General features: G+C 36.7%; 1 protein-coding gene across 5 annotated transcripts in view; it reads left to right on the top strand.

The window, feature by feature from the left end:
* ITSN1 (intersectin 1) overlaps positions 1–27,473 on the top strand; it is a 101,649-nt gene that overhangs the window by 15,336 nt on the left and 58,840 nt on the right. For all 5 annotated transcript variants that reach the window (XM_086461076.1, XM_086461065.1, XM_086461049.1 and 2 more), the window contains exons 5-15: positions 192–371; positions 1,008–1,101; positions 3,766–3,866; positions 4,459–4,522; positions 6,559–6,696; positions 7,660–7,775; positions 11,221–11,483; positions 12,275–12,424; positions 12,594–12,734; positions 18,143–18,230; positions 18,403–18,542. In XM_086461076.1, the coding sequence (XP_086317202.1) occupies positions 192–371; positions 1,008–1,101; positions 3,766–3,866; positions 4,459–4,522; positions 6,559–6,696; positions 7,660–7,775; positions 11,221–11,483; positions 12,275–12,424; positions 12,594–12,734; positions 18,143–18,230; positions 18,403–18,542 (1,475 nt within the window). The remainder of the gene's footprint in view (positions 1–191; positions 372–1,007; positions 1,102–3,765; positions 3,867–4,458; positions 4,523–6,558; positions 6,697–7,659; positions 7,776–11,220; positions 11,484–12,274; positions 12,425–12,593; positions 12,735–18,142; positions 18,231–18,402; positions 18,543–27,473) is intronic.

Below are 27,473 nucleotides of genomic sequence, written 5' to 3'. Positions count from 1 at the left end.
TTGTTTTATGTTCCCTTGCCATGCTAATGATGCAGCGGACTGTAAAAGTTCTTTCAAGGGGTGTGTGGAAGTTTCCATTTCAATTCGCTCTTTAGTTCTGCATTTACTGCTGGATTGTAGGCTGCAGTAAGTTGTTGTATCGTATTAGGAGTCTCTAAATTAGAAAAAATATCTGCTTTTCTTGCCCATAGGTATTGGGGGCATTGCCAGCATGCCATCTCTTACAACTGTTGCCCCAGTGCCAATGGCATCTATTCCAGTAGTAGGAATGTCTCCACCATTAGTATCTTCTGTTCCTGCAGCAGCAGTACCTCCCCTGGCTAATGGAGCTCCTGCTGTTATACAGCCTCTGCCTGCTTTTGCTCATCCTGGTATGCTACATACTGAGACTCTGTTTACTCTCGCTATTAACAAATTATTTTGCCATTTTCTTTGGATCCAGAGAACATTAGACATGGAATTAGCCATTCTAACTTACTTTAAAGAATGACTTTGGGTAGGGACTGTGCTTTGGTTTAGCCCAATGTAATTGGTTAGCACACCTGTATAAAAGTTAAGAGAAGAAACATGGACATCCCATACTGTAACAGTCTGTCATGTTGAGCGAAATATTAACCCTGTTATAACAGCAGTGTGATAAGTCTAGCTTGCCAGTAAGCTGTTGCCTAGAAATTGGTCCTCTCCTATCTATTTATAACTATTGAAGTAATTCTGTTTGTTTGGATTACTTTAAAATACTGCACTATGTATGATTTCTAACATTAGTCACAGTATAATTTGGTATCAATAGGGTTTGCATAAAACTGCAAAAGTAAAAAGAAGTGAGAGAAATGCCTGTGTGTTTTCACCTACTTTGTTAGACACTGTTATCTTAATATTTTTGAAAGGGACACCATAAGAAGAACCATAATGCTTGTATTTGATGTTAGGAACTAAATGTCTGTCATTGAAATTCTACAGTTTAAAAATGCTAATACTAATAAATACCTGTATTGTCTTATTTACAGCCACATTGCCAAAGAGTTCTTCCTTTAGTAGATCTGGTCCAGGATCACAGCTAAACGCAAAACTGCAAAAGGCACAATCGTTTGATGTGGCTAGGTAAGTTGGTATGGAATGAGTGTCTGGGTGTATATCTGGTTCTCCATAGTTAGAAAAACGACTTCTCTTTCACAAAGATGTTTTCTGAAATAATATTTACTTGCAGAAATCAATTCCTGCTGGGAAGCTACTCTAGAATTTCATAGGATGCTGTGGTTTTACAAGGAAAACCACTCCATGAGGAGTGAATCACTGAAATATAGTCATTAACTATTACAGTATATGTTGACACTATTTTCAAACTCTTGAAAACTTAATTTTTAGAAAAGTGTTTGCTTCTGTAAACAGAACCTGCATTGTGTAATAGCACACAGGCACTCCTCCTGTTAGTGTGAAAACATAACATGAATATTCTTTAAAATTAGCAACTCTAGGGTTATTTTTAAAAGCAACGCTTAATAGTTCTCGTATTTTAAATGCAGTCCACATAACTTGGATATTCTTCAAGTTCTGCATGAAAAATCACCTAAAAGGCTTTTAGATTATTTCGAGGCCTAGGAAAATATATGGTTGGACAATATATATTTTATTATGGTCTGAAGAAACGTTTCTATCAAAATAAAACTTCCTTAGAGGAGGTAAGATAGTAATTTCTCAAAATCTATGTAAATCAGACTCTCACAGGTGTATACTACAGACTTTTTGCAAGAAGAAAATGGCTTGGGACGTTATTTAATTATATATTTTTATTTTCATTTTTCTTCTGCAGGCTTTTCTTGTGCCCTGGTATTAGATAGGCGACACTACTGATTATCTGCAAATAAGATTAAAAATCATGCAAAACAATTCTTTTTCTCTTTGAAATCTAGTACTGTCAGGAACACAGTAGTGATGCTCTGATATAATTTCCAGAGGTACAAAAACTTAGCTGCTTTGTCTATAGCAACACTTACTATTTATAATGAATGAAGTTCAAGAAACTTCAGCTGAAGTGGCTTCTAGATATTCCAGAAGAGGGCTGTCATAGTTTGGGGGTTAGCTATATCTGAATCTTGCTGGTCACTGAGGCCCAAACCTCAGGTGAGATGACTTCTTTTCTGAGGTGAAATTGTGTGGTTCTCTGAATCTGTTGGGCCAGGGCTGCAGCTTCCTTAGCTCAATCGCGGTTACTTCAGTGACTCTGAAATGTCTGCAGCAATGAAGGTGGTATTCCTTCACAGACTGCTGCTAGAGCTCAGTGATGAAACTGGCATGGGTCTTCAAGTTTTATTTTGGAGCAAACAGATAGCAAGGTAATGGGTTTGCAGAGTTTATACAAAAGGAGGAAGAAGAGCTAAGACCATTAAATTTAAATGTGAAGTTGGAGTAAGTGTTTTTTTTTTTTTTTTTTCTTGATGAGAATTATTTTGAATTTTGAGAAGGGTGAAATTTTAAATTCTGTCTGCGGTGCTTTTATCACTCTGTCTGCTGAGTCACCAATAGTGCAGTCTCGGCATGTATGAGTCAACTGTTTTGTCCTCCAGCATTTTTTCTTCCAAAACTACCATTTAGTATCCGTGAAGGAGAGTTTCATTGCTTAATGTGTAGTAACCTTACTTCACAGAGCAAGGAACCTATATATGTAAGACAAAAGTAGACTTAATGTGTGGAAACTCCAAATCTAGCGAAACTGGTGAAGGAGGAAATCACATGGATAAAACTTAGTCAGCTTTTTTTTTAAGTTTCAATTCTTATTTTTATTATTTGTGATGCAGCTTGTTTTTACTTTGCTCCCGTGATAGAGTACTATTAAAGCACAATAGTTTGGAAATAGAAAATAGGGATAGAGATATTAGCTGTTTTGGGTCTTGTCATGTAAGAATAGGATATGAGGTCAGTTAGTAGAGTATTCATATAATTGTTCTCAGCTCAACTTTGAAAGATCTTACCATGCTGTCTGCTCAGTGGACCAGGGAAAAGGGATTTAGTGGGTTTGGTTCATTTTTTTAAACTATTATTTGGTATACTGTTACAAATGCTGCTTTTTTTTTTTTTTTAAACTTTCCCAACCTTTACAAAAAAGGACAAAGTTTGAATGTGCCTAAAGACAGAAAAACTGTACTCGTTGTTTTTTTGATATTGAAGACTTGTCAACCTTCGAGCGTGGGAAATTATAGCTACAATAACAGCACACAACCTATTATGTGAGTGAGTTAGAACTGGGAATATTACATTTGTCAGTCGAGTTCCAGTATGAGAAACTGTGGTTGGTTTCAAGTGTAGGGTTTTCACAGTTTTTCTATGTTTTCAGCATATTTACATTTGTTTTCTTTAATCTGCTTATGAATTATTTGGCAAAGACAACCAGTTAAAGATAGGGTAGAATGAGATATTACTTCTGCTGACTGGTAAGGCATTTCCTATTATATGTTTAGGTAAAAGCTTTCAACTCCTCTAAACTGTTTATGCTACTTCATTCTCTCCTAGTAAAGAAAAAAAACAAAACTCTTAGGCCCATCATTCAACTTTACCAAAAAATATCTTCTAAGACACAGAATTATCATAAATATTTTCAAACAAGATGTCAAACCTATTGTGGTTTCAGGAATAGAAAGGAATATTTGTGAAAAAGAACCATTTCAAGAGTAAAACTTGATCTCTGTGCAGCAATTAACCCTGTTGTACCTGTTAGCTTCACGCAATTAAACTTTTATTTCCCCCCACTTATCCTTTTTCTTATTCTAGTGTGCCTCCTGTGGCAGAGTGGGCTGTACCTCAGTCATCAAGACTGAAGTACAGACAGCTGTTCAATAGCCATGATAAAACAATGAGCGGACACTTAACAGGTATTGAAGCAGTTTTTATTGTCTTCTTTTTTAGACCTGTAAAAGAATTTAGAATGCTATTCAGATAGTAGGAGACTCTCTCTGTTGCCACTGTCAATGTTTTTCTGTTTGAATCTCACAACTGCTTCATGATCTTGTTTAGAAGCAAATATTCATCATAGCTGGGATCATTTTATCACCTTCTTTCCTTTATTTTCTGCAAAGTAAGTTGGCACTGGGAAATGATTTTTGGAAATGGTACAGTGGGTTATGTGAAAACTTGTGCAGCCATTTACAGCTCATCCACTGATGAGGGCGCCTGTCATTCCAGAAAGAAACTAGAATGGTACAATGACTTAGTTTCACTAGTTCTGGGAGCATCTCTTTGCCTTTTGTAGCTTTTTTTTTTTTTTTTAATCTGAGTGATTGTTGTAGAGAAGGGAAGGGTTATGTATTTTTTAGCGTTTTCCTTTGTGGGGAGCCTAGTTCATGCTAACGTCTCTTCAGTGATACCTATTCAGAACTAAGTTCTGCTTGTGCAGTAGCTACTTGGTAATGCAAGAAAAGGAGAAAGTTGCTTATTTGTTTGTTAATCCTTGTTTCGCTTTGTTAGGTCCACAAGCGAGAACTATTCTTATGCAGTCAAGTTTACCCCAGGCTCAACTGGCTACAATATGGTAAAAATAAATCTATCAATTTCCATCAAACTGGAAACTGTACTTAAACCTCTATTCTGTATACTGTGGGGTTTTTCTTCTTTTCAATCTCCTTCCACTGATAAATCATTATATGTTGCTCTTTTTAATGTATAATAAAACCTGCACTGCTATGCTTATACTAATATTACTTCACAAAAGTAAAAAAAAGCATCGTTTATCCTGTGCACATAGATGTTTCGTAGGTTGGGTTTCAATTATGGGGGTTTTGGGCAGACCAGATGTTCGGCCTCCTATATCTTCCACACTCTCTTCCATGTCCCCGGCCATATGTGATACAGCACCAGTGAAACTTATACATTTGTACAGGTAGTACAAAAGGAAGCTTAATCCAGAGCCATACTTTCTTTGAGGCTTGTCTGCCTTTTCTGTGACTTTCTAAGGGTTTATTTCCAAGGGGCTGGAGTTAACCTATGTTTAAAAAAATGGATTTTAAAAGGATTTGTCTCAGCTTCTCTTTTTTTTCTTTCAACTTCTTGTTTGCTGAAGTTTATTGTGTTCTTACTGTCACATAGAAAGTTCTTTGTAATTAACTTCTATACTTTATCAGTCTTTGCTTGAAAACCTTAGTGAACTCACTAACCCATCTGACTTCTGCGTGAAGATGTCAACTGTGTTGTCATTGTAATGTGGTGGTTCAATTGCACTTGCTTTCTTTGCTAAGTGCTGACTTTTTTGTAATATCTTAATAAGCACTCCCTCCTTCTCTGTTTCCTAACAAAGCTGTAAGGGAAAAAAAAAATCAACCCAACCAGCAGATGATTAACCAAAAAATAGTCTGCTTGTTGCCATCGTTTAAGTAGGTTGTGTGGGCAGGGGAATGATGTCAGCGTACTCCAGGAGTTCTAAACATAACTCTTTTAATCTTTGACATTCAAAACTGCCAAGTCTATTGAGATAAGGAATTGATTTTATAGCTTCTGTTGTCATAAGTATTGCTCCATTTCCTGAAACTTACTCTCTGGCAGTGGAACTGCTGTTGCTGTTCTCTGGGGCAAGATTTGTCACACTGTATTGGGACTGGATTCACTGACTCAGACACACAAAGTGGAGCACTGATATGCGGCCTGTCGGCTATGCTGTAGCACCTGGTTTGGTATTTCCGTAACAAAGATGTGGACCTAGACTGTCAGGATAGCTGATCAATTATATCTTTGCATGCTAGATTTTCATTCTGCTGGCTTGCTCTTGTGCCCCAGCCTGAGGAGTTCAAGAACAGAAGCATGGATCAAGTGAAGCTATAATTGTCTTCCAAATTTAAATCCCATAAACAGAGTCCCATACCTTGAGACATCCAAAGAAAGTGTCAGTTGCTTACCTTTTATTTTCACAGTATCAGGGGAGATTTCCTGCATGATTAGAGTGCAGCATGGTAGAGAAACAAAGCTGATGTTTAGGCTGTTAGATTTTGTCCAATACCACTTCAAGATGAGAAAAAAGCATTCTGTGCATCTGTTGGGGCACTGGTTTTAAGCCATCCAGAGACGTTACTCCATAATTTTTAACATGTGTATAATGCTAAAATGTTTTCATGCTTGTCAGGACTAGAATGTTAATAACTGATTTTAATGCAAATGTATGCTCTGGAATGTGAGATAGGAGCCTCCAGGGAAGAAGGAGACCAAACCAAAAAGTTCTACCAAACATCTGAGCTGATTCTTTTCTAAATGATACTGTGTAGTGGATATTCATAAGGTGTTTGAGAAACTTCATTGATTAATGTTACTTATATAGTATATGGTACAGGCAGTGCTTAAAGAGCAAGTGAAGTAGAAGCTGTGGCTATGAGGATAGTTTCAAGGCAGACATACATGAGAAATGTGAGAAATAGTGAAGCATTTGATTCGTGCTTTTTATTTGTTTTGAAGAAACAAAGTAGTGTGGAAAAAATAGTGAAAAATTGAGTTATTTTGGAACTGAATATGTTAAAACTATGCTTAACAGTGATTTTTTTACTATTTAAGAATTTACTTACTTTTTACTCTCCCTTTAAAAAGGAATCTTTCTGATATCGATCAAGATGGAAAACTTACAGCCGAAGAGTTTATTCTGGCTATGCACTTAATTGATGTAGCTATGTCTGGTCAGCCGCTGCCACCTGTACTGCCTCCAGAGTATATTCCACCTTCATTTAGGTAACTGGTTATAATTCTGGAATCTTGCTCCTAAATTTTTATTTCATTTGGGAAAACTGTCCTGTGAGTGTAAAGTACAAGAGATTGAAAAGTAACCCTTCTGCTTTTTGTACTGCATCTATGGCACAGAGTGCCTTCTCGTTGGGAAATGCTTCTCTAGCTTTTTGGTTTTATTACAGGTACTGGGTGCTGGAAGTAGCAAGAATTCCTTGTAAGAATACAGTTTTGGTCAATATTTTGTGCTAGCATACCTTGAAAGACTTAGTCTGCCTATATGAATTTAAAGTCTACATGTTTACAGTTCAAGCTTATACTTCTGTAGAGCAGATGGAGTGTACTTGAATTCAAAGCATGCTATGAATTTACACTCAAGCAAATTCAGACATCTTTTGATGCAGTTGTACCTGTGAACAGTAGCGTGAGTCATTACTTCTCTTTCTCTGTTTCACTTTTTTGTGGAGAAATAGGTGGGAAGACAGTAACAGCAATGGAAAGAAGTGTTTGCATAGAATCATAGCTTCATGTTCTTTAAGTATCCTCCTGAAGATTACAGGGTTTTTTGTTTATTCCATGTGAGGTCTTGTTTTTAAGCTTGACTACAGTGTGGTCTTCCTCTGTCTTTGCAACTTTTGCTATAATTTTAAGTCACCTTTTCCCCAACTTCAGACTGGTCGCAAGTAAGAGATCATGGGGACAGTGTTGAACACATCTGTAAGTGGCATGGTGCTGTGAACTTTGAACTAGGTTTCTCAGGTCAGCAGTGTGTGCTGTTGGGACTCCGGAGGATGCTGTTATCTTAATGGCGATGGCTGGGTAAAATCCTCTGGACAACACTGAGGGAACATTAAATATCATTAAGCATTACATCATTGCATTTAATTTATGATTTCATCATTAAATCATTAATAAATTTGGCGGGCATACATTCTTTTAAGCAACTTGGAATTGTCATTTTATTGACAGAAGAGTACGCTCTGGTAGTGGCATATCTGCTGTAAGTTCAGGATCTGTAGACCAAAGGTTACCAGAAGAACCAGCGTTAGAAGAAGAACAGCAGCAACTGGAAAAGAAATTACCAGGTGAGCAAGCAAAAATATAGATGTATTGTGCGCTGTTATCAGAGAGGTGTATCCTTAGGTTATATGCTGTGGAGTTATAAAGGCTTATTAAGAAAAGTTTTCCTGCCAGTTCAGTTTGTGACATGTCAGAGGTGTAACCAAGACATTGCTTGGTCCAGCCGATTCTTGACCGTTGCATGATTCTTTGTGTTAGTGACAATGGAGATACAAACAACATTCAGGTTGCTTATGTACTCTCAACAGAGGCAGCACTTTGCAGCCCTATTACAGGACAGCAGTGAAAACTTTTTACTATCTCCATCTTCTGACTTAGGTGGAGTGTAGTTTGGCTTATGTACTCTTTAAAAGATCGCAATATACATACAGAGGCTTGTTTCACTGCAGGCTGTGTAACAATATGGTTTTTTATACAAGCTTTAGCAGCTCTGCTTTTGGGGAAATAAAAAAAGAAAAAGGGTAGAAAGCCTCCTAGATGCTAAATGGCTAAATGTTAGGAAATGTCTTAACATTTCTGATCATCCCCTCAATCTTCCTTGTACTTTCTTTACTTTTGCTCTATTTTATTCTAAGATGACCAGAATGTCACACAATTGAAGGTGTAGCAACATGACATATTTATACAATGCCATAATAACGCTTTTCTGTGTTGTTCAAAATTATTTTTCATTCTTTTAATGGATTCCTAACACTGTATTGTCTCTTTGATCCCAGCTTAGATCTGAGTTGATGTTTTAGAAGACTTTCCACAGTAATGCTGACATCCTACCACAAATCTATTACTATTTTAGAGCTCATAACTGCGTGTGTTTTGCTTGGGATTATTTTTATTCCCCATGTACACTACTCTATATTCATTAACGTTGGAACTTCCTCTGCTTCTTCATTATCAGATCACTCAGTTTTGTGAGATTCTTCTAAAGCTCTTCACAGTCAGGTTTTTATTTTCATACCGTAATTATCTGGCATCATTTCCAGAAGCTGTCTTGTTAATTTCTTACAGATCATTGTTGCACACTGAACAGCACAATTGCTAGTAGAAACCTTTGAAGGAGGCTACTGAGAGTCTTTTTGTCATTGTGAAAGTTGGTAATTTATTTCACCCCTTGATTCTAATCTCTTGACTGTTTGTTATTTCCCAAGGACATTCAGATACAACTTGGGTCTTTGGTTTGTATTTTGTAATTAATTGCTGCTAGCAGTCTGCTGGGTAATTCCTGGCTGTAGGAGGATGAAGGGAGATAAGCAGGGACTGCTGAAGCAGAGCTCACTGAGGTCTCACAATGAAACGTTTGGTCACAGGTGAGATATGACTCTCCTGTATTGGCTCTTTGAGGCCTAAGTCTTGTGCCTGTGGAATCAGAGGATTTTGGTATGCAGTTTGTAGTGTCAGGAAGGTCAGCCACTGCCTTGGCTTGGTTTCTTTGTTAGACTTTGCAATCACCCATGTTTTCTTTTGTTGACCTCATCTTCTTTTTCAGCTTGCTTATTGATACAATTGGGTCTATTAAACTTGAGAGGCAGCTCTTCCCTGCATTGCTTCTTCCATGGCGTCATGTTTAGTCATGTGTACTAACTAACGCTCTGTCTATTGTAGCCTTTGCTGCTTTGCCCAGCATGGGAGTAGACTGGCTTGTCTGTAGCTTTCAAGATCATTACACTGTCTTTTCTTAAAGACTAGTGTTGGACTTGTCATCTTCTAGTCTTACAGCACTGACGTTGATTAAAGGATGGATTGCGCAGCACAGCTAGTAGTTCATGAATTTTGTATTGAAATGATGGATTAGCTTTGTCTGGGTTTGGCAACTGTTACTCTTAATTTTTTGGTTTTATTTTTGTTTTAAAGCCATTTCTGCTTTCAGTTACAGAGGAACTAGAGTGTATAACCCTTTTACTGTATCTGATGTATAGATTTTCCATGGTAATAGTGAGTAGTCATCTTGCTTCTTCATTGGCTTTGCGAAATCTGGCTAGGTGTTGGGTTTGTTTTGTTTTGTTTTTTTCTTTTGAAACATGTGAAAGAGTTTTTATTGTTGGCTTTTATAACTTTTTAGAAGCTTTCCCTTAAGCATAGTAACGCAAGCCAATAGCTACTTATTTAATTTGCTAGAAGTTGTTCTAATTTTGTATTTTTGATATGCTTTGATTCATCACCTCTGGTAGCTACCTTGATTTTGCTGAGTAACCATACTAGATTGTTGGACAACCATCTTAGAACCTGGTGTTTCTTCTTAGTGGTATGTGTGTTTTCTGAGCCTTGAACATGATATCTTGGCGTCAATGCTACTTGCAAGTGTTTTGCCCTTTACCTATTCCTTGTAACTGACTTTCTTGACATAAATATTTTTTCTTCTTCCTTTTTGCTTGGTTTCCTAAATCAGTGGGAGTTAGAATCACACTCTCTATCTATCAGTCTATATCTTAATATTCTTTGGACCCTGCGGCTAATTTTAAACAAACTTGACAAACATCAAAGTGGTTACATTTTTTAAGTTTTATGAAAATTAGTGATAGGCAATAGGAAAGGGGGCCAAACTTAGAAAAAAGACAAGAATTCAACTGGTTCAGCAGATGTCAGGCCAATGTATCAAACAGTGCACGCACACTTTGAAGTAAATATGTTCTATCTCTTGGCTTAACTTGCATGCCAAGAATGTACAAGTTGGGTATGCTGGGAGAGAAATGTAGAATATGAGGTGTGGGAATGGGACACATAGGATGTGAAAAGAAACAGAAGGTGAAGTGGAAAGAATAATTTGGAGGAACTGTGAGGGAGGGGCCTAGGAATGTGGAACAGGGGAAGGACAATCCCTGATATTGCAGACTAATGTCAGGGAACTCGTGCTGGAACTGAGGTCATTCTTTTAGGACAGTAAGTGATGAGGATGCGAATCTGCAGGAATCCGATCTTCCTGAGTTCAGCTGCTCAAGAACTTATGCAAGCCATTTCTTTTTCTGACAGTAATGAGTAATCTTATGAGAATATCAAGTTTAAATACATTCTGGTCATTTACATAATGCCTTTTTGATAATATCATCAGCTGAATTCTTTGCCTTGTAGTAACTGAAGAGTTGGTTCTTGTGCTGCTACTGTTATCAAATGTATAGGGGAACTCCAGATCCTGTGTCCTCGCAGAGGATTAGCTAGTGAATGGTTTCTCTGAATTATACCCACTTGTTGGGCTTTGTGGAAAAACCTGGAAGCCTGAGGAATGGGAACTGAAATTCACACCTTGGTTTCCTAAGGATGTGGGTTTAAGGGGATCTACAATATAAATACTGATGATAACACCTAGAATTACCTGTAGAGTTGTATTATCAGTAGCTGAGAGCTGCATCTAGTACTGTTGGAAGGTCGTTTCACTTTGATTCAGCATATATGGATTTTTTTTGGTTAAGTCAGTAGAAGAGTTTAATTCTCCTTTACCCCATGTTTCCACACGTTAAGTTACATTTGAAGATAAAAAACGGGAGAACTTTGAACGTGGCAATCTAGAACTTGAAAAACGGAGGCAGGCTCTCCTGGAACAGCAACGCAAAGAACAAGAGCGTCTAGCACAGCTGGAACGGGCAGAGCAGGAAAGGAAAGAACGTGAGCGGCAGGAGCAAGAACGTAAAAGACAACTGGAGCTAGAGAAACAGTTGGAAAAACAGCGGGAATTGGAACGGCAGAGAGAAGAGGAAAGGAGGAAAGAAATAGAAAGAAGAGAGGTAACCAACTGGATAAAAGGAAGGTGGTTATGTTACTGGCAGCTGTGTTTGATTAGAACAAAATGTAACGTGTGCACTAAATATTTTGCAGTCATTTTTAGTAAGCAAACATTTAAAGAATGAACTTAAATTTTCTGGGTTTTTGAAGGTAAGGAAGGAGTTTGCCATCTCTTTTTTAATGTGAAATGAATGGATGAGACATTTAGGTCTAGGACAATGTGCTACTAACCTCTGACTTCCTTAAAAATTATAATAATTATTTTCTTTGATGTGAAGAGATGCTTGAGTGAACAAAAAAAAATGTGGACATTAATGGCGTTCAAGATTTTCCTGTGATGAGTTAATTTGTTAAAGAATACACATACTGGTTAACTTAAAAAGCTGTTATTTTCTGACATAGCCAAATAATGATGCACTCGGTGCAGTAGCTGCAGAATGTCTAGTGTTGGAGGTTAGAAAGAGATTTGGTACTATCATTGAGAGTTCTTGAAACCTTAATATGAAACAACTTATTAAATCAGAAGATTGCATCTTGGGAAACTGATTAAAATGGAGCAATATTCTGTATAGTCACTTATCTGCTATACAGTGAAGCCCCACTTTGCCAGTGCTTTCAAATGAGCATTTAAACAATTGAACAATTTGTGTGCTTAGAGGCACATATTTAGTCCACAGTTTAGCAGTGTGTTTATATTAATGTTTTAATTGCACGTTAGAATATGAGTATCAGCAGTTAGAATAGTTTCTCAAAATAGATCTTTCATACCTTTTTTTATTTTTAAATGCTACAGGCTGCAAAACGGGAACTTGAAAGGCAACGGCAACTTGAGTGGGAGCGTAATCGTCGTCAAGAACTACTAAATCAAAGAAACAAAGAACAAGAGGACATAGTTGTTCTGAAGGCAAAGAAGAAGACCTTAGAATTTGAGCTGGAAGCTCTAGTAAGTGCTCGCATTGCAGATGAAAGACACAAGCACTGTAGTGACTGTGATTGGCCATGTTTTTCTATAATATCAACTTTTAAATATGGAATAAAAGTATTTTTTACATCCTGGCTTGCATGACAAACCATTCTGGTAAAAAAAGAGGTATTTTTCTTTTTTCTTAAAGAATGATAAAAAAAATCAGTTGGAGGGAAAGCTTCAGGATATCAGATGTCGGCTGTCTACCCAAAGACAAGAAATTGAAAGTACAAATAAATCTAGAGAACTGAGAATTGCAGAAATCACCCATTTGCAACAGCAGCTACAGGTGAGAAAACATTCTCAAATTGTGTTCTTAGCCTTGCATTTTGATGACCTCAGCTACATCAATATCCTAAGCAAACTTGCTGCAATATGTGATGTGTTGTTTCTTGTACAAAAAGGAATTGTTGTAGATAACTGTCGTTCTTTTAAATGCATGTTCTTCAGTCATGTTTGGTAATTGCTTTCTACACTTGGAGGTGTGTCTGTGAGTATCACTTTGTCCTTATGGAATCCTGTTGTGGGGAGCAGTAAATAAATTGTTTGACTGAAGATATTAAAGGGTTTGGGGGGATGAGAGAATGAAATTTGACAGCATGTAGTTTTGTTGGCAGCTGTTTGTGTGCTGAAAGAAAGAATCGACTTCAGTGAAGTGACTTGATGCTTTTTTTAAATTTTTAATTATAAAATAATGACCTTTCAAAGTTGTTATTGCCAGTTAAACCAGTTAGTTCTTGGTCTAACCCTGGCATTCGTCTTTCCTACTTCTCTACCTAAAATTCTCTGTTAGACTAAAGATGGAGTTGAGTAGATGTCTGCTTTTAGTGAAAGAGTGTTATCTGCAATTTGTAAAGATTTCTAGATGAGTTGTAGTATTTGATTTAGGGATTTTTCTCTTTATTAAATATTCTATATTGCTTGAAATTAATTCTTGGCCAGTAATGGGGGCTCTCAGTGCTTTTCTGACACAACAAAGAGAATCTCACATTTATGTTATGAGGGTTTAAAACCTAACCCTACCATTCTATTTCAGCTTTCTAAGCATAATTAGTATAGTACATTCATTTGGACAAAACCAGAACTTGAAAGTTCATGGGTTTTGTTTTGCGTATGGGTGTGGTTTTGACTTTTTTTTTCCTTCGTTCTTAAAACATCTTACATTTCTGTTGAAGTTTTGTGTACACCATTACACCTTTCAGAAGGCATCTTTCTTTTGGCAGCAAGTTGTTATAAAGAGTAGAATTTAGGGAACATATTCTTGCACAGTGTTTGTGTCCACTTGATGCAAACAAGGAATGCTACTAAGGGACGCTTGTGACATAAAGAACTGCCATGGTTAGGCTTGAAACCTCTCTTCTCTCTTTAATGAAATGCTCCTGGCAACTGAAAATGAAGTCAAACATCACTGAGTCAAGTGCAGGAAATTAAGTTACACTTGGCAGTACTGACTCAAAGAGACAAAAAACTGATTATGCTTGATAAAATGTGTGGAAAATGCCCCCGTTTACCTGAATAAGTTAAAGACTACTGATCTTATGTGCACAGACAGTCTCCATGTAAAAGCGATAACCACCTGAATTTCCCTCTAACCCTTCTATTCCAAAAGCTTTCCACAGAAATGGTCTAAGGTACTGTAACTCACTTCAGAAGCAGCTGAGCAGCTACATAGCCTTTGATAAATAAATGCTAATTTAACAAATGTAATGGAATTCGTATCCTACTTTCATGTGTTATTTCTGTTAACTTGTCAATTTTTGTTCAGTTGGCCTCTGTAGTCAGAAAAGATAAAGTATCTCTTTGCTTTTGTCATAATACAACAAATTAAGAAGGAAAAAATGATGTGTTACAGTAAAAGCTGTAAGTCATTTATGTTATAGTAAAGACCAATGTACCACACTTGGGATAGGTCCCATTATAACAGACTTCGTAAAAAACCCGTGAGAAAGTATCATTATTATCAAGAACTTGGAATGAGCTTCCACAGCTGAATATAGTAAACGGAAGGTGTGGGTGAAGAAAAAAATGTGGAACCGACACTGTTGGGAAGCAAGTAGTGAGAAAGATAATCTATCTACAAGTAGATGTGGTTAAGTAGCTTATTAAAAAGTACTAGATAAACAAGGGGCAGTGTTCTCTGTAGACTCATTAACATTTTTTAAAAAAATTTTTAATCATATTGTTTTCTGAGCATAGATAGGCTTTTTCCTTACCTACAGCTTTTATGCATTGGTTTTAACTGCATCACCATGAAAGGAAAAGTTAAGGAGGGCAGGGGGATTCTTCACCTGCCTAACATTTAGTTTGTGCTACTTATTACCCAATCACAATGTTCAAAAAGCAGATCGCTGCTTTTTTCTTTTTTTTCTCTTCAGCATTTTGACACCACTCTGAAATTTTATTGAAACATCTGGCAAAATCCAATGACTTCTGCATGGTTGTCTACTTTTTGGTCTTGTTTTGGAATCACTGCTGTATTTGTAGTGATTTTTAACCATCTCTGGTCATTGTAATTGGTACTTGATGGTATGTATCCAGCAGCTTAGTTAATGCCCGTTCACTTTCTAAATTGCTTCATTCATAATGACTGTAAGGGCACTTCTGTAATGAAAGTCACACTTGTCTTTCTTGGCAGGTTTTTTTTTGATTTTTGATTTTGAGGTTTTCTTTTTTTAGGTTGACAGCAATAGCTGTGGCTTTGTGGTATTGTCTTCTCTCAGGTTATCACTGATCTTGACCACTAATATTTCAGTTAGCGTTGCTTGAGGGGTTTGTCACAATTGTGAGCCCAGAAAGAAGTGCCACTACTTAGTAGAAAAGGCCAAATTTTATGTGGGGAGAACCTAAAAGAGGGGATGGCTATTTCCTGAAAAAAAGGTGAGTTTCTCAAACACCCTGTAAATTTTACTATCTAATGTGTAGAGGAAAGACTAAAGCAGTAAGTGACTTTTTTAAAAGAAGACTTTGATTCTCTAAACTCTCCAATAGATTAAAAAGTCGATATTGTCAGTTATCTTTGTAGGACGATATGACTTCACTTGCAAACAGTTTAATACTTCTGCCACTTGCTATGGAAAGATGAGTTAATTAAAAAGAGTAATTATTCTTCAACCTATTAGTTTCAGGATGGAGTTTGATTAAACTTGTGGAAGAAATTGTGTAACAATTAATCCTGGGTGATGAAAATTTGTGCTATTTATATGAATCTGTGGTATCTGGTAGAGTGGTATTTCCAGGGATGTTTGGAAGGATCCAGCCTTTCAGACACCATAACTGTATATGTTTGAATCATGTTTATACTGTCTGCAGGGCTTCTGCTAGTTACCTGCAGGGATTATTTGCCTCCTTGATGAACACTTTGGCTCCCAAGTAATTTGGCTTTCCTCTGAAGCACTGGAAGCAGGGTATGTGCAGAGACTTAAGATATATAGTGGTATCTCAGTTTCTCATACGCCCTCTTGCTCGGGGCGTAGGATCAGAAGAGAACTTCCCCTCATCAGATTGACAGGAACTGGGTTTTAATTTCTTTGTTTGCCTTCTACTGCTCTATGGGACATTGTTCAATTCTTTGAAATTTCTTGTTGCATGAAACTTCGGTGTTAGTGATACCATTAATTTCTTTCATCTGTTTCTTCAGTACAACTAAAGGATGTGGAAAAGCATGTTGGGGATGCTCTTGGAACAGATGCTTATTACATCGTTGTGGGTGATTTCAGGAAACAGATCTTAACCCTCATAATCCCTTGGCATGCTCTGTCCTTAAATACTCTCCAAACTATTCTGTGTATTACAATTGAGTTGTCTGGAGTTTAGAAGTATTCTGGCCTTTAAAAATGAGCAACAAAGGTTAGGATTACATTCCACCCTGAAATACCATCCTATGTTACTTTTTGTGCTTGAGGAATGGTAATTTTTCTGTAAATCCTGTTTCATTTTGACATCGGTTCTGCTATTTGGCTTACCTAAGTGGTTCTTGAATTGGATGATACAATTTTGATACCCTTGTGTCTTGAAAGGTGATTTCCGTTCCCCTTCCTCTTGAGGTTTATCCATCAATACATTTAGTCTACTCGATGCCACCTTTCTTGGATTGTATTACTTGAAAACTTCATATCCATGATGCCTGTGTGCTCTACTAATTTAATAATACTGTTTAAATTTTGCATCCCAAATTACGGCATGGGGCATGCAGGTATTTGGGTGGGAGGGTGTGGTGGAAGGGAAAGCATGAACACAAAGGACAGTGCTTTGCGTGTAGTTTAAGAACATGGTAATGGTGGTGGTTGGGAAGGAGGCAGGCTCCCCTCGGGCAGATGATTTGGAAAATGCTGCATTATATATTGCTGTTTCTCATTTGGTTCCAGGTAGGGAATAATAGTCTCATGATAGGAGTATCTGGCCTTCATGACAACCTTGAAGGACTGAAAAAGATCTGCTGAATGCTGTAGGCAGTGCAGCTGAACAGTGAGGGGTGCATGTAGCTCCTAATAGTCAAGTGCATAGTTTATCTTAATTTTGATACTTTATGAATTTATGATGTCCTTGACTCTGCTGTGCTATCTAAGTATGCTTTCTGGAACACAAAGAGAGTACAGTACACTGCAGTCATTGCATAATCGTAAGATCTGAGCTGTACGCTGCAGAGGCCCAATCAAAGACTGCCGTGATAAAATGGGACAACTACGAAGCCATGTCAGTACGGTCAGCCTTGTGTTCTTGTAACAAAACTAAAACTTTTCATGGGACTCAGTCTGGTATTAAGCGATTAGGTGACATTTGTTCTTAGGATCATATTATGTCATTTGCAATCCTTCATGACAAATTGAAATTGTCAGATGGTTGATTGCACAAAAGCCTGCAATTCAAGACAACTGCTAAAATAAGTTACTTAGTTTGTCTGAAGGATGGGATGTTGACACCCGGGCAGCTTTTATAAAATAAACTGTTTCACCTCAAGCTTCTATAATACGTTTTGACAACTTGAAGTTGGAGGTCAAGGCTTCTGAAAGGTGTATAATGTAGCGCTTCATCCTCCAGAAAGAGCAAGGATTATATATGGTGTGTATATATGATCCACTGAAGAAGGAATTTCTCATCTGCAGGGTCTCCTGTAATATATCAGTGTACAGTCTTACGACCGTGTGTTGAAATTGAGAGAGATCATAATCCTCTTTCGAGAGTGCTAAATTGAGAGATCTAGGACTCACGTATTCTCGTCTAACAGAGCTTGTGTTGCATAGGTTTTGGCCATAATATATTTAAAGTGAAAGCCTTTATTTTCTCTTATTTAAATAAACTGTAAATATTTGTCTTTCTATTCCTGATCAAAGTTAATATAAATGTATTTATATGAGAATAAAGTGGTCATGCTAGTTTTAACATTCTCTGAAATCTATCCTTGTCTTTCTGCCCTGAATTTCAAGTAATTCCAAGCCAAGTTACATATTCAATGAGAATCAATTCTCAAGTAATATACTTAAATTTCATATGCTCACTTTTTTGTATTGGCAGAGAACTATGTCTGAGTGCTAATACCACACAGACAGTACTTGGAGAATGGCAATAATAGATAACTTAATGAGAGAAAAAGTCACGAGTCATTTCAGGAGAAATGGGAGGTCTTATGGCTAAAGTAATCCCTCACCTTTTGGTGTGTTTCTCTTCTTGTTTTCTCTCTCCTTGTTGTCCTCTCTTCAGGAATCTCAGCAGATGCTTGGAAGGTTGATTCCAGAAAAGCAATTGCTTAATGATCAGCTAAAGCAGGTTCAACAGAACAGTTTGCACAGTAAGTATATTTTTGTACGTGTCTGTTTGTATAGGACATGGTGCTGCATTGCACAGTGTATTCTGTAGTTTCTGGTTTTGTGTTGCAAGATGCATGTTGAAAAATGTTGCTTTCTATGAACAAAAATTCTCTGTGTAAGAAAATACGTATTTAACAATATATTTTAAAACAGGAGATTCACTTCTTACTATCAAAAGAGCCTTAGAAGCCAAGGAACTAGCACGTCAACAGCTTCGAGACCAGCTAGATGAAGTAGAAAAAGAAACCAGATCTAAACTTCAGGAAATTGATATTTTCAATAATCAACTGAAGGTAATCCTAGACTTTTTAATCCTTTCTTCTAAATGTTCAGTTAATTATTTTCGAACTCGATTATGGAAAAAAATATTGAATTAGAACAATTGATTTAGAATGTCAGGTATGGGCATGTTCTCAAATTTTTATTTTTATTTTTTTTTTAAAGAAAATACTACTTAGCATCCAAACTCAGAGTTTGAATCCACTTAAATCTACAGAATCTATTTAAGAATAAATTTGAGCTCTGATTCCAGATCTGTGATTGCAAATATGAAGTTGCCAGTTTCTGCCTTTTAAGAAGGGGAAGACTGTAGTAGGTCAACAGCTCTTCTGGAATCGGTACTTCAAATTGAATTCTTTGTTAGAGAGACTTGATTTTCTACTGACACACAGAATTTTTATCTGCTGTTTGTAAGCTCATACTTGTTCCTGAATGTAGTTGTTTGTTGTTTGTGGTTTCATGCTTTATTGATGAGTCTTTTGTTAAAACTGTGTGATTTTTGTTTATTTCTGCACAAGAAAATGACAGAAACTGCAGAAGTCAGTAGAGGGGGTGTTCTTCAGAGAGAAGTTATAAATCAGTTTTTAGTTAAAAACTTTTAGTAGCGTTCATTTTTTCATAAAATATTCTAATGTTAAAGTACTTTATCTGCTAATTCAACTGATGGTTTCTCCTAAAAGCTGACTAGAAAAATACTCAATTTCCTGCAAGGTATAAGAAATTGTGCTACAATTATTTAGAAGGAAAAGCACAATGATAGATACATTAGTGTTTCTGTAGTTGTTTTGAAATTAGGTCAACTATGATTACATCATATGCTTTAGGATGGAAGGCATGTTTGAAGTAAGCCACAAATAGCTTGTTTTAATATTAAAGTTATTAATAACTATAGGAAAAATTAAAAGCTGTAGACCATACCACTACCTGTTTCAATGCCAATTCAAAAATGACTCTCATGATCTTAGGCAGGGAGATAGAATGGGGAGAACCTCTGCAGAGTCATATGAGACACAAGACAAACAAAACGTGCACAATTTGTTTTAGAAGAAAACAGAACTGTTTACCTCACAATTTTTTCTATATGCTTTTTGGACACATCTTAACATGTTGTGCTTTTTTTTTTTTTAAGCGGAGTCCTTTTGAAGTGTTTTGCAGATAAATATGACCAAAGGATATCAGTTCTGAAATTAGTGTCAGCATTTGGTTTGATCATAAATGACCTAAACATTTTATAAATGGACAGATGGGTGAATAATCTTAGTACTGTGACAGCAGCAAAAAAACCCTCCCAAAACAAATAAACAAAATTCAATATTTTAAATATTGAAGGGCTCAACAATTAACAAGGTAATGATAATTAAAAAATGAATATGCACATTAAACAAAGACATGGATTTATCAGAATGTCTGCCATCTATGCAAGAATACCTTGACTAATTGTAAACTGTTTTGCAGCTTAATGGGAGAATTGATTTCTGTGTTCAAATCTTAGTATTTAGAGTTATCACTTTTAAAAACTGAAAATTAATTATGTAGGCAATTCTTTGGGAAGACTTCAGCAAGCTTCCTCTGGCTTGAGGATATTGTGTACTTAATTTCATAATGTGTAGAAGTACTGCTTAATAGGAAGACCACTTTTTGATGTTGTAGGTTCGTATTTGTGCCTTGCTGCAGCTTTCTTTGCTTTCTTGGAAGAAATGAGTTTGAGGGGCAGTTGTACTTTTGAAGCTGAGAGGTGGGAGCTTAGTTCAGAGTAAGTTATATCGTCTCCCTTTGTAGTTTTACTAGATGTGTGAGATATATTTTGGACTGCCTGGATGATTTAAATGTCTACAAAGGCATATATACCTTTTTGTAGACTCAGCATGGAATGGCTGTAGTACTCCCAGTGCCAGGGAAACTGCTTAGTGTGTGCAGCAGTGACTTAATGGGTCTTGTGGGGAGAGCTCTCACAATGCCTTGCATATGAAACTTTATGCACAAAGCTACTGAAAGCTTTCCTGAGACGCAGCTTTATTAGGGTTTGTGTGGAGTGGAAGTTTCTGTTCTTAAACCAAGGCAGCACACACCTATTTCTCAGGTAATAATATTGCTCAAAACAAAGTAGTCTAGGAACTTGCGTAGTTCTCAGATGCTCTTACCTAAACCATCAAAAATTTGTGACAACTTGTAGGAACTGCCACTGGAAAGATGACCGTTACATTTAAAATAAGTAGAAAATGGCTTATAAATAATAGCCAAATTAATAGCTTCCCCAATTAACAGAAGAACTTTTTGTTTACTTATTAGTAACAGGATGCATAAATACAGCAGGCTCGTTTGGTGCTACAGTACCTTGCAATTACTATAATTATCGGTCAACTATCAACACTCACATTTAAATGTAAAACCTTTTCAAATAATGTATCAAAAATTCCACCACATCTGAGCTCTTAGTATAATAAAGCCTTCTTATCTTATCTTACATATCTAAGGGAAGATATGTAAAGATGGGAAATACAGAAAAGTTTATTTTTAAAATGTACTTTTATTAAATAAATAAATTTAAAACTCCATTTTTAATCAAGACTTTCTAAATTATCTTGCAGGTTTAAAACTGATAGACTTTTTTTATGATGATCCGCTCTTACTTTGTGCTTCAGTGTTCTAACTGAGAGATGCACATTTGATGGGATGGCTGTTAGGACGGCAGCACCATAATTGACACTGTCTTGTGCAGCTTTTGCTCTCTGACGAGTGATGGAGAGGCACTGGTGCTTGCCTTGTCTTCTATAATACAAGTAACCTCTGGACAAGACACAGGATGATGTCCTACTGTTTGTGAACTCCCAGGAAAAAAAAGCGTGCCTAAATTCTCTTTAGGTATATACCATCTTACAGCACTTTGTACTTATTTCCTACAGGGAGAGGGAGTAATACATGTCTTTACTTAGTCAAAATGCTTAATTTAATAGGAAACAGAACCAAAATTGTAAATATGTACACTGCTGCTCTCTGAGAACAAGGTGTTTGCCAAACTAGTTTTGATGAAATGCTTAAGAGACAGTGAAATTGACAGCAACATTGAATTATAACTTTGTCATCATTGTTGAGATTTATTCCTTATTGGCTATGAATATTGGTTGCATCATGTCCTATGTGAATATATCCTTAAATTTTGCAAAACTCCATTTCTGATTAATTTTTTTGAAATAGGCTACACTTGATCTACTGATAGGAAGTACAGAAATATGTCACAAAAGTACAAGATAAAATAAGCAATTTAAATAGTATCTAGCGTGCCTTTTCATTGATTAGACTATAAGGTTTACCTGATATTCCACTATATTTTAGGTTATGGGTCAACTTGTTAACACCATAATAGTTGGATTGCACTGCATTTGCCTCCATATTATAGGTTTTATGTTCTGCAGTAAGTGAATTCTTAAAACAAGTGTTAAAATACCTCATCTTAGCTTCGTGTCTTAATAGCATATATGAGTGACTAGGGAGAGAAATTAAACATTTTTTTCCACTGGATCTTTTGTCATCTGTCCAAAACAACTGATTTAAATTTCTTCTGATTAGTCCTTTGGAGCTCAAGTACTTCAATTGTATTTCAAGTCAACATCTCAAGAGTTAGAAATCTTCATAGAATTTGGTTCCTTTTCAAAAAACTTTCTGGAGTATGAAATGTATTAATATTTCAAAACAGGCAGTTTCAAGTATCTTTACTGAATATCTTTACTTAGAACCACATGGTTTCAGGAAACTGTTTGGCAGAGAAATAAGTACCTTAGCCTGCAGCTGGTCAGATATCCTTTTAAATCAGTTTAGAGGCATTTTGTTAGAGAAGGTGATAGTCTTGTGGATTGTGCTGTATTTGGCTATAGAGCAAGTGACTGACTTTGTAACAAGGTTGAAAGTTGGGCCGTTGATTTGTCCCCATAATTTTTTGTCCTCTGAATTATGGTTGAAGGAGTCTAACCTCCATTACTCTTTAAAAATTTTATTCTAGAAATCTAATAATTAAAATTGATAGAGATATTAGGAAATTGTAACTAGGCACTTGTTTATTTTCTTTGCTTTATAAAATAATTCTGCAGAATAGCAGGCTGTATATTAGGTTTCCTGTTTGTATATGTATAGTCCTGCTATAATTTACAAATTCTTTCTACTTTCAGTGTGAATTTGCATTTAAGTTTAAATGTTACAAAGGTCAGTCATTACACACTGTCAAATAAAGCAATAATAATTCTTAATATGGTGGTTGTCTCCAAAGACGAAATAATCATTTCATATGGCATAAAAGAATCAACTATTTAGAGCTTACCTCTGTTACTGCACAGGAGAAGACAACCAATAAATTAGTGTTTCTGAACTACATTAGTCTTGCTGAGAAGCTAATCTCAGTGCATGGAAAAAGTGGTGAACAAGCAGAATCAAGTTCTTAAAAATGTTTTTACATTTTGTGTCATGTTCCAGTTGTTGTCAGTCCCTGTCTAGTCAGTGTGCACTGGACAAGTCTTGCATATGAATGCCTGTTTACATTTGAGCATTTCTTTCTTCCAGTCAGTGGCAATGGAAGATGCAATGCTGCAGTGCCTGGCAGTTCTCCTGGGCTGCGTCAACTACTTAGACTCCTTTCTAAAGGTCTCCATGCCATACTCAGGCAGTACACAACTCTCAATCTGAGTGATGAACCTCCTCCAGTTATGTGCTTCACTTTACCATAAACAGATGAGTGTGCAGTGTTTAACTAAGTTAGTATTTAATAAGAGGTGCTAGCACTAAAACGTAACCGAAGAGAAGAGTTTATAATTGGATTCTTTATCTAATCCTTACTGCCGAGCTGAGGAGCGTGCCTTGAATTGCAACTTGGGCAACGTACTAGTTAGTTACTTTTGTCTTCTGCTTATCTGAAACTTCAAGATTCTATGTAAATTGCCTATTTTGGTCATGATGTTCAGAATTTTTAAAAAGAAAACACTTTTATCTTAAGTATTCCTACATAGCACTGTAATTTGTGATTCCAGGTATGAGAGAGATGGCAATACAGTCCCGTTATCAAATCCTCTGTAGCTATAATATGGGGTGAACGGAGGAGCTGTCTCTGTCAAGGACAAAGGCGCTTTGGGAGCTGGGGAATGGGGTAAAAGAGTATTGCTGTGGGAAAGCCTCAGTGAGCACAGAACTGTAGGGTTCTTTCCTCTGGGATCAAATGCTTTGGTTTGTCACAAGCAGAGAAGATTTGATGAAAACGTTGTAGTGCAATCCCTGAAGTATCCTAAGTTCTATTGTCTTTCTGTCAAAAGGCAAAATTTGGGCTTAAACAACTACATTTCTAATGTTAAGGTTTTCATAGCAATATGACTTGTCTGTATATAGTGAATATTACTCTGCTGTATGAAACTCATATTTTAGTTCATATTATGTGGGTGCCTAAATGTGGCTATTGTAACATCTCAAAATTATACTTGTTAGTCTGTTTGTGAATTAAGTGGAAAGGTAACAATCTCTTTCTGCTTTTAAGGTAAGAGGTGCTTTGTCCTGGGTACCGGAAACAAGCAAAGCATTTTTATGCAGTGTTATGATATATGATTTGTAAATGTGCAGCTTTTAAGTTGCTTGTGTCTGTAAAAGATGAGTGTAGGACTGTGCTGAATATTCAGCTGGCACATGTTTCATTTTGTTGATTGTTGAAGTGTTACTACAGTTTTTTTTCAACTGGTGTCCTGTAGCACTGTGGGAGATGCTGATTCTTTCTCCCCCATCCTCCCACTGGTACTTGGCAAAGCAACAGAACATCTATCTGTTGCATGAGGTACCAATCAAATCTTTATTTCCTCCTAGCTAATGCAAAGAAGGATATGTTGCATTTTTTATCTCCAAAAATATTCCATCCAGTGCTAGGAGTATAAGCTAGGTTAGATTTTCTGCACTGTTAGAGGTAGATCACAGAAAAATCTCTTCACAAAATACTCAACTAGTGTGTTGGCTTAGCTGGGAGTGAATGATGTGTTAAAATGTCTGTGGAAAACTTCAGTAATTACTCAAATGTCCCTTGGGATCCTAACTTAGCTGAGCATATAGATAAAATGACAAAACAAGCAAACAAAATAATTTAATTGTTTGGACCAGAGTTGGCAGCAGCACTTAACTACTGTGATGCGGCAGTTAATGATCCTACCATATGTACTCAGCATGAGAAACTACTTGCTTCAGACAGCCATGGAGGCATGGCTCATAGCTACAACTTCCTCAGTTTTCTCTTTGTCGGTAAAAGTGGCATGTGTCATACATGTAGTGGAGAGATAAACTTACATGTCTAAACTATGATTAAAATATAAAAATTGGGCTAGCCTTGTAGTTGGACATCTAGTGGAAGTAAATAATGTTTGGTGCACAGATGTCTTGTAAGCTGTAACTTGGTTTTGGGTATTTGTGAATTCAGGAAGTTTTTCTGAAAGGGAGAAAATACCAATATTCTGAATTAGATGTAGATGCCCCCTGATTCTGTGGATATAGATGAACCAAATCATTCTTTCTAGTTTACAGAAAAAAATTGTTAAAAAGTAAACTAAGCTCAGATACATCTGGCTTCTCTTACTTAAAGCTTTTGAGATTTATTGCAGTTTTTTGTTTAACTATGACAGCCTTCATACTCTTAAAGAATTTTAGTTCATCTTTCTTTGCCTAGTGATTATTTAAGTGCCCAAACACCAGAGTTTGGGATAAAGATACAGAGGGGAAGAAAAAACAAACCTGGAAAGCACTGTTGTCTAAATAGGTTAAAATTTTTCAAGTGGCAACAGGCTATCTTCAGTGTTGCCGTATCAGAAATGCGTGATTGTCGCAGATCTCTCTGTTCAATGGTGTCCTGGTTTCGCTGAGATAGAATCATGGAATCAATTTTCTATCCAGGAAAGCTGCATTTTTGAGAAGACTGCAGCACCTGATCTGGTGAGAACAAAGCTGATAAGACACTTTCTTTTATTCTGGCCAGTCTGGTACGTGGGTCTCCGTAGTGATCAAGGTCTGTAGCTGTTTCAAATTAGCCAGGTGCTAAAGCTAGGAGGAGCGAAAGCCAGGGCAGCTGACCCAAGCTGGCCACAGAAGTATTCCATGCCCTAAACATCATGCTCACTGTAAATTGGAAAGTTTGCTGGGGACAGGCCCTCTTCCTCAATGGTTGCCATCCCTAGAGGGTCTGGCACATCCTTCTGCTCCCGAGGCCTGCTCTGCCGTTTGTGGTGATCGTTGTGCTTTGGTTGGAGCTGTGTTGCTCACCGTGCTTGACATCTGGCATCCACTGCTGGGAGCATGCAGCTCACGACCACTGTATGGGCTGAGTATAAATTTGTGTACTTTATATTAATATTATTTTTCCGTTATTATTTATTAAGTCTGTTTCCATTTCAACCCACGGGTCTCCCTTCCTTTTCCCAATTCCCCTCCTCGAGTTGCAGGGGGGCCATTGGGTGATAGAACAACTGACTAAATGAAGACAAATAGGAAGAGGAGTTCTCATCGGCCGAGACTCAGAATCTTGAGCTTCTTGGCATACAAAGTTAAGTGACAGGAGGGGATGTGAATGTGAAGGAAAGCTAGAGCAAGTAGAACAACAAAGTATTTCTAAACAGAAGCCTGTGCTAAAGCTGAACTAAAGGTAGGAGTCAGAAACCTTGCTTTGAATAGCAGTCTCTTTACCTAGAAAAGAGAAACAGCTTGTTAAAAATCATGAATATCAGTCAAGAAATTGATACTTCAGAGAAGTAGTATTTTGAGCTTCAGGAGATTTGTAGATACTTCGTTTTATGGATTTCTGCAATCTACAAAAATTCGTAATACTGTTGGCCAGGTGGAAAACTGCTTTCAACTCTGCCACTTTCTAATCTATGTCCTCTCAGATGAATGCTTGGAAATCACTCCACTGCTAGTGTCCTTATGGTTGTATATTTGTCCTTTGCACTTGTACATGTTCTTTGATACAAATAAGGGTTCAGGTGATCATGTAGAGAAGATGGGTCTGTCATCCCCTAGAGAGAAGTTAATTTGAAACAAAGGTCAAATCCTTTCTACCTCAATATATTACAAGTGTAATATTCGTTAAAGAAGGTGAATGAGTAACATGCAGTTATTGGAAATGACTGTTCACCCTAGTTAGCACTTCAGAAATTTATCGTTCACTCAGAGGCCACCTCTAGCTCCACGTGCAGTTGACCAACTGTGTGTTCACTGCAATCTCCCAATCCCTTTATTTTCTCATTGTTCTTCATGGGCTAACTACTAAAGCCATTATGTTCAATATTGCTAATGTATTTTCTTTTTATTAGCCCTTTTCTGTAGTTCAAAATAAGGCTATGCATGAATATTTATAACTGTAGGCATTCAGGGTTTAAAAATTTTCCCAAAGGCACTATCCTGCCTGAATGATTCTGGTGATTTTGCAAGAGTAGTTTATTTTACATTCTGTAATATCCATTCTAGATCCTAACTATCTAGTAAGCTTTTGTGTGACTACGGAAAATAATGGTGGTTATAAAATATGATATTGCCCAAATTGTCTCTGTATTTCAGTGAGTTTCATGGCCTTAGCAGAGTTTTAACTAAAACTTGCGTAAGAACTGATTATCTTTTTAATGATGTTGAATTCAGTTTTCTTTGAATTTAAAATTGAGCATCATTAATGAATTGAGACTGAGAGCTAGAACATATAGCTCAACCATATATCAGAAGTGGTTTTAATATCTGGCAGAGGTCATGTGCTACTCCTCTTTGTAATGTAGTTATTTTGACATCTTAAAATTTGATGTTGCACAGTGTGCAGTCGTTCAGCCCTAATGCATGTATTACTTTCACTAACTAAAATTTTTAGACGCAGTGCAAGTACAGTCTGTAAACAAGTATTAACTTTCAACTTTTATGAAGGTATATCTAAGAAGTTACTAATAATGTTGTGAAAT

The sequence above is a fragment of the Leptosomus discolor genome, chromosome 1 (genome assembly GCF_034619465.1).
Source record: "Leptosomus discolor isolate bLepDis1 chromosome 1, bLepDis1.hap2, whole genome shotgun sequence".
NCBI classification, from domain to species: Eukaryota; Metazoa; Chordata; class Aves; order Leptosomiformes; family Leptosomidae; genus Leptosomus; species Leptosomus discolor.
Note: the sequence above shows the minus strand (reverse complement) of the source record. Positions and strands in the feature narration are given on the sequence as shown.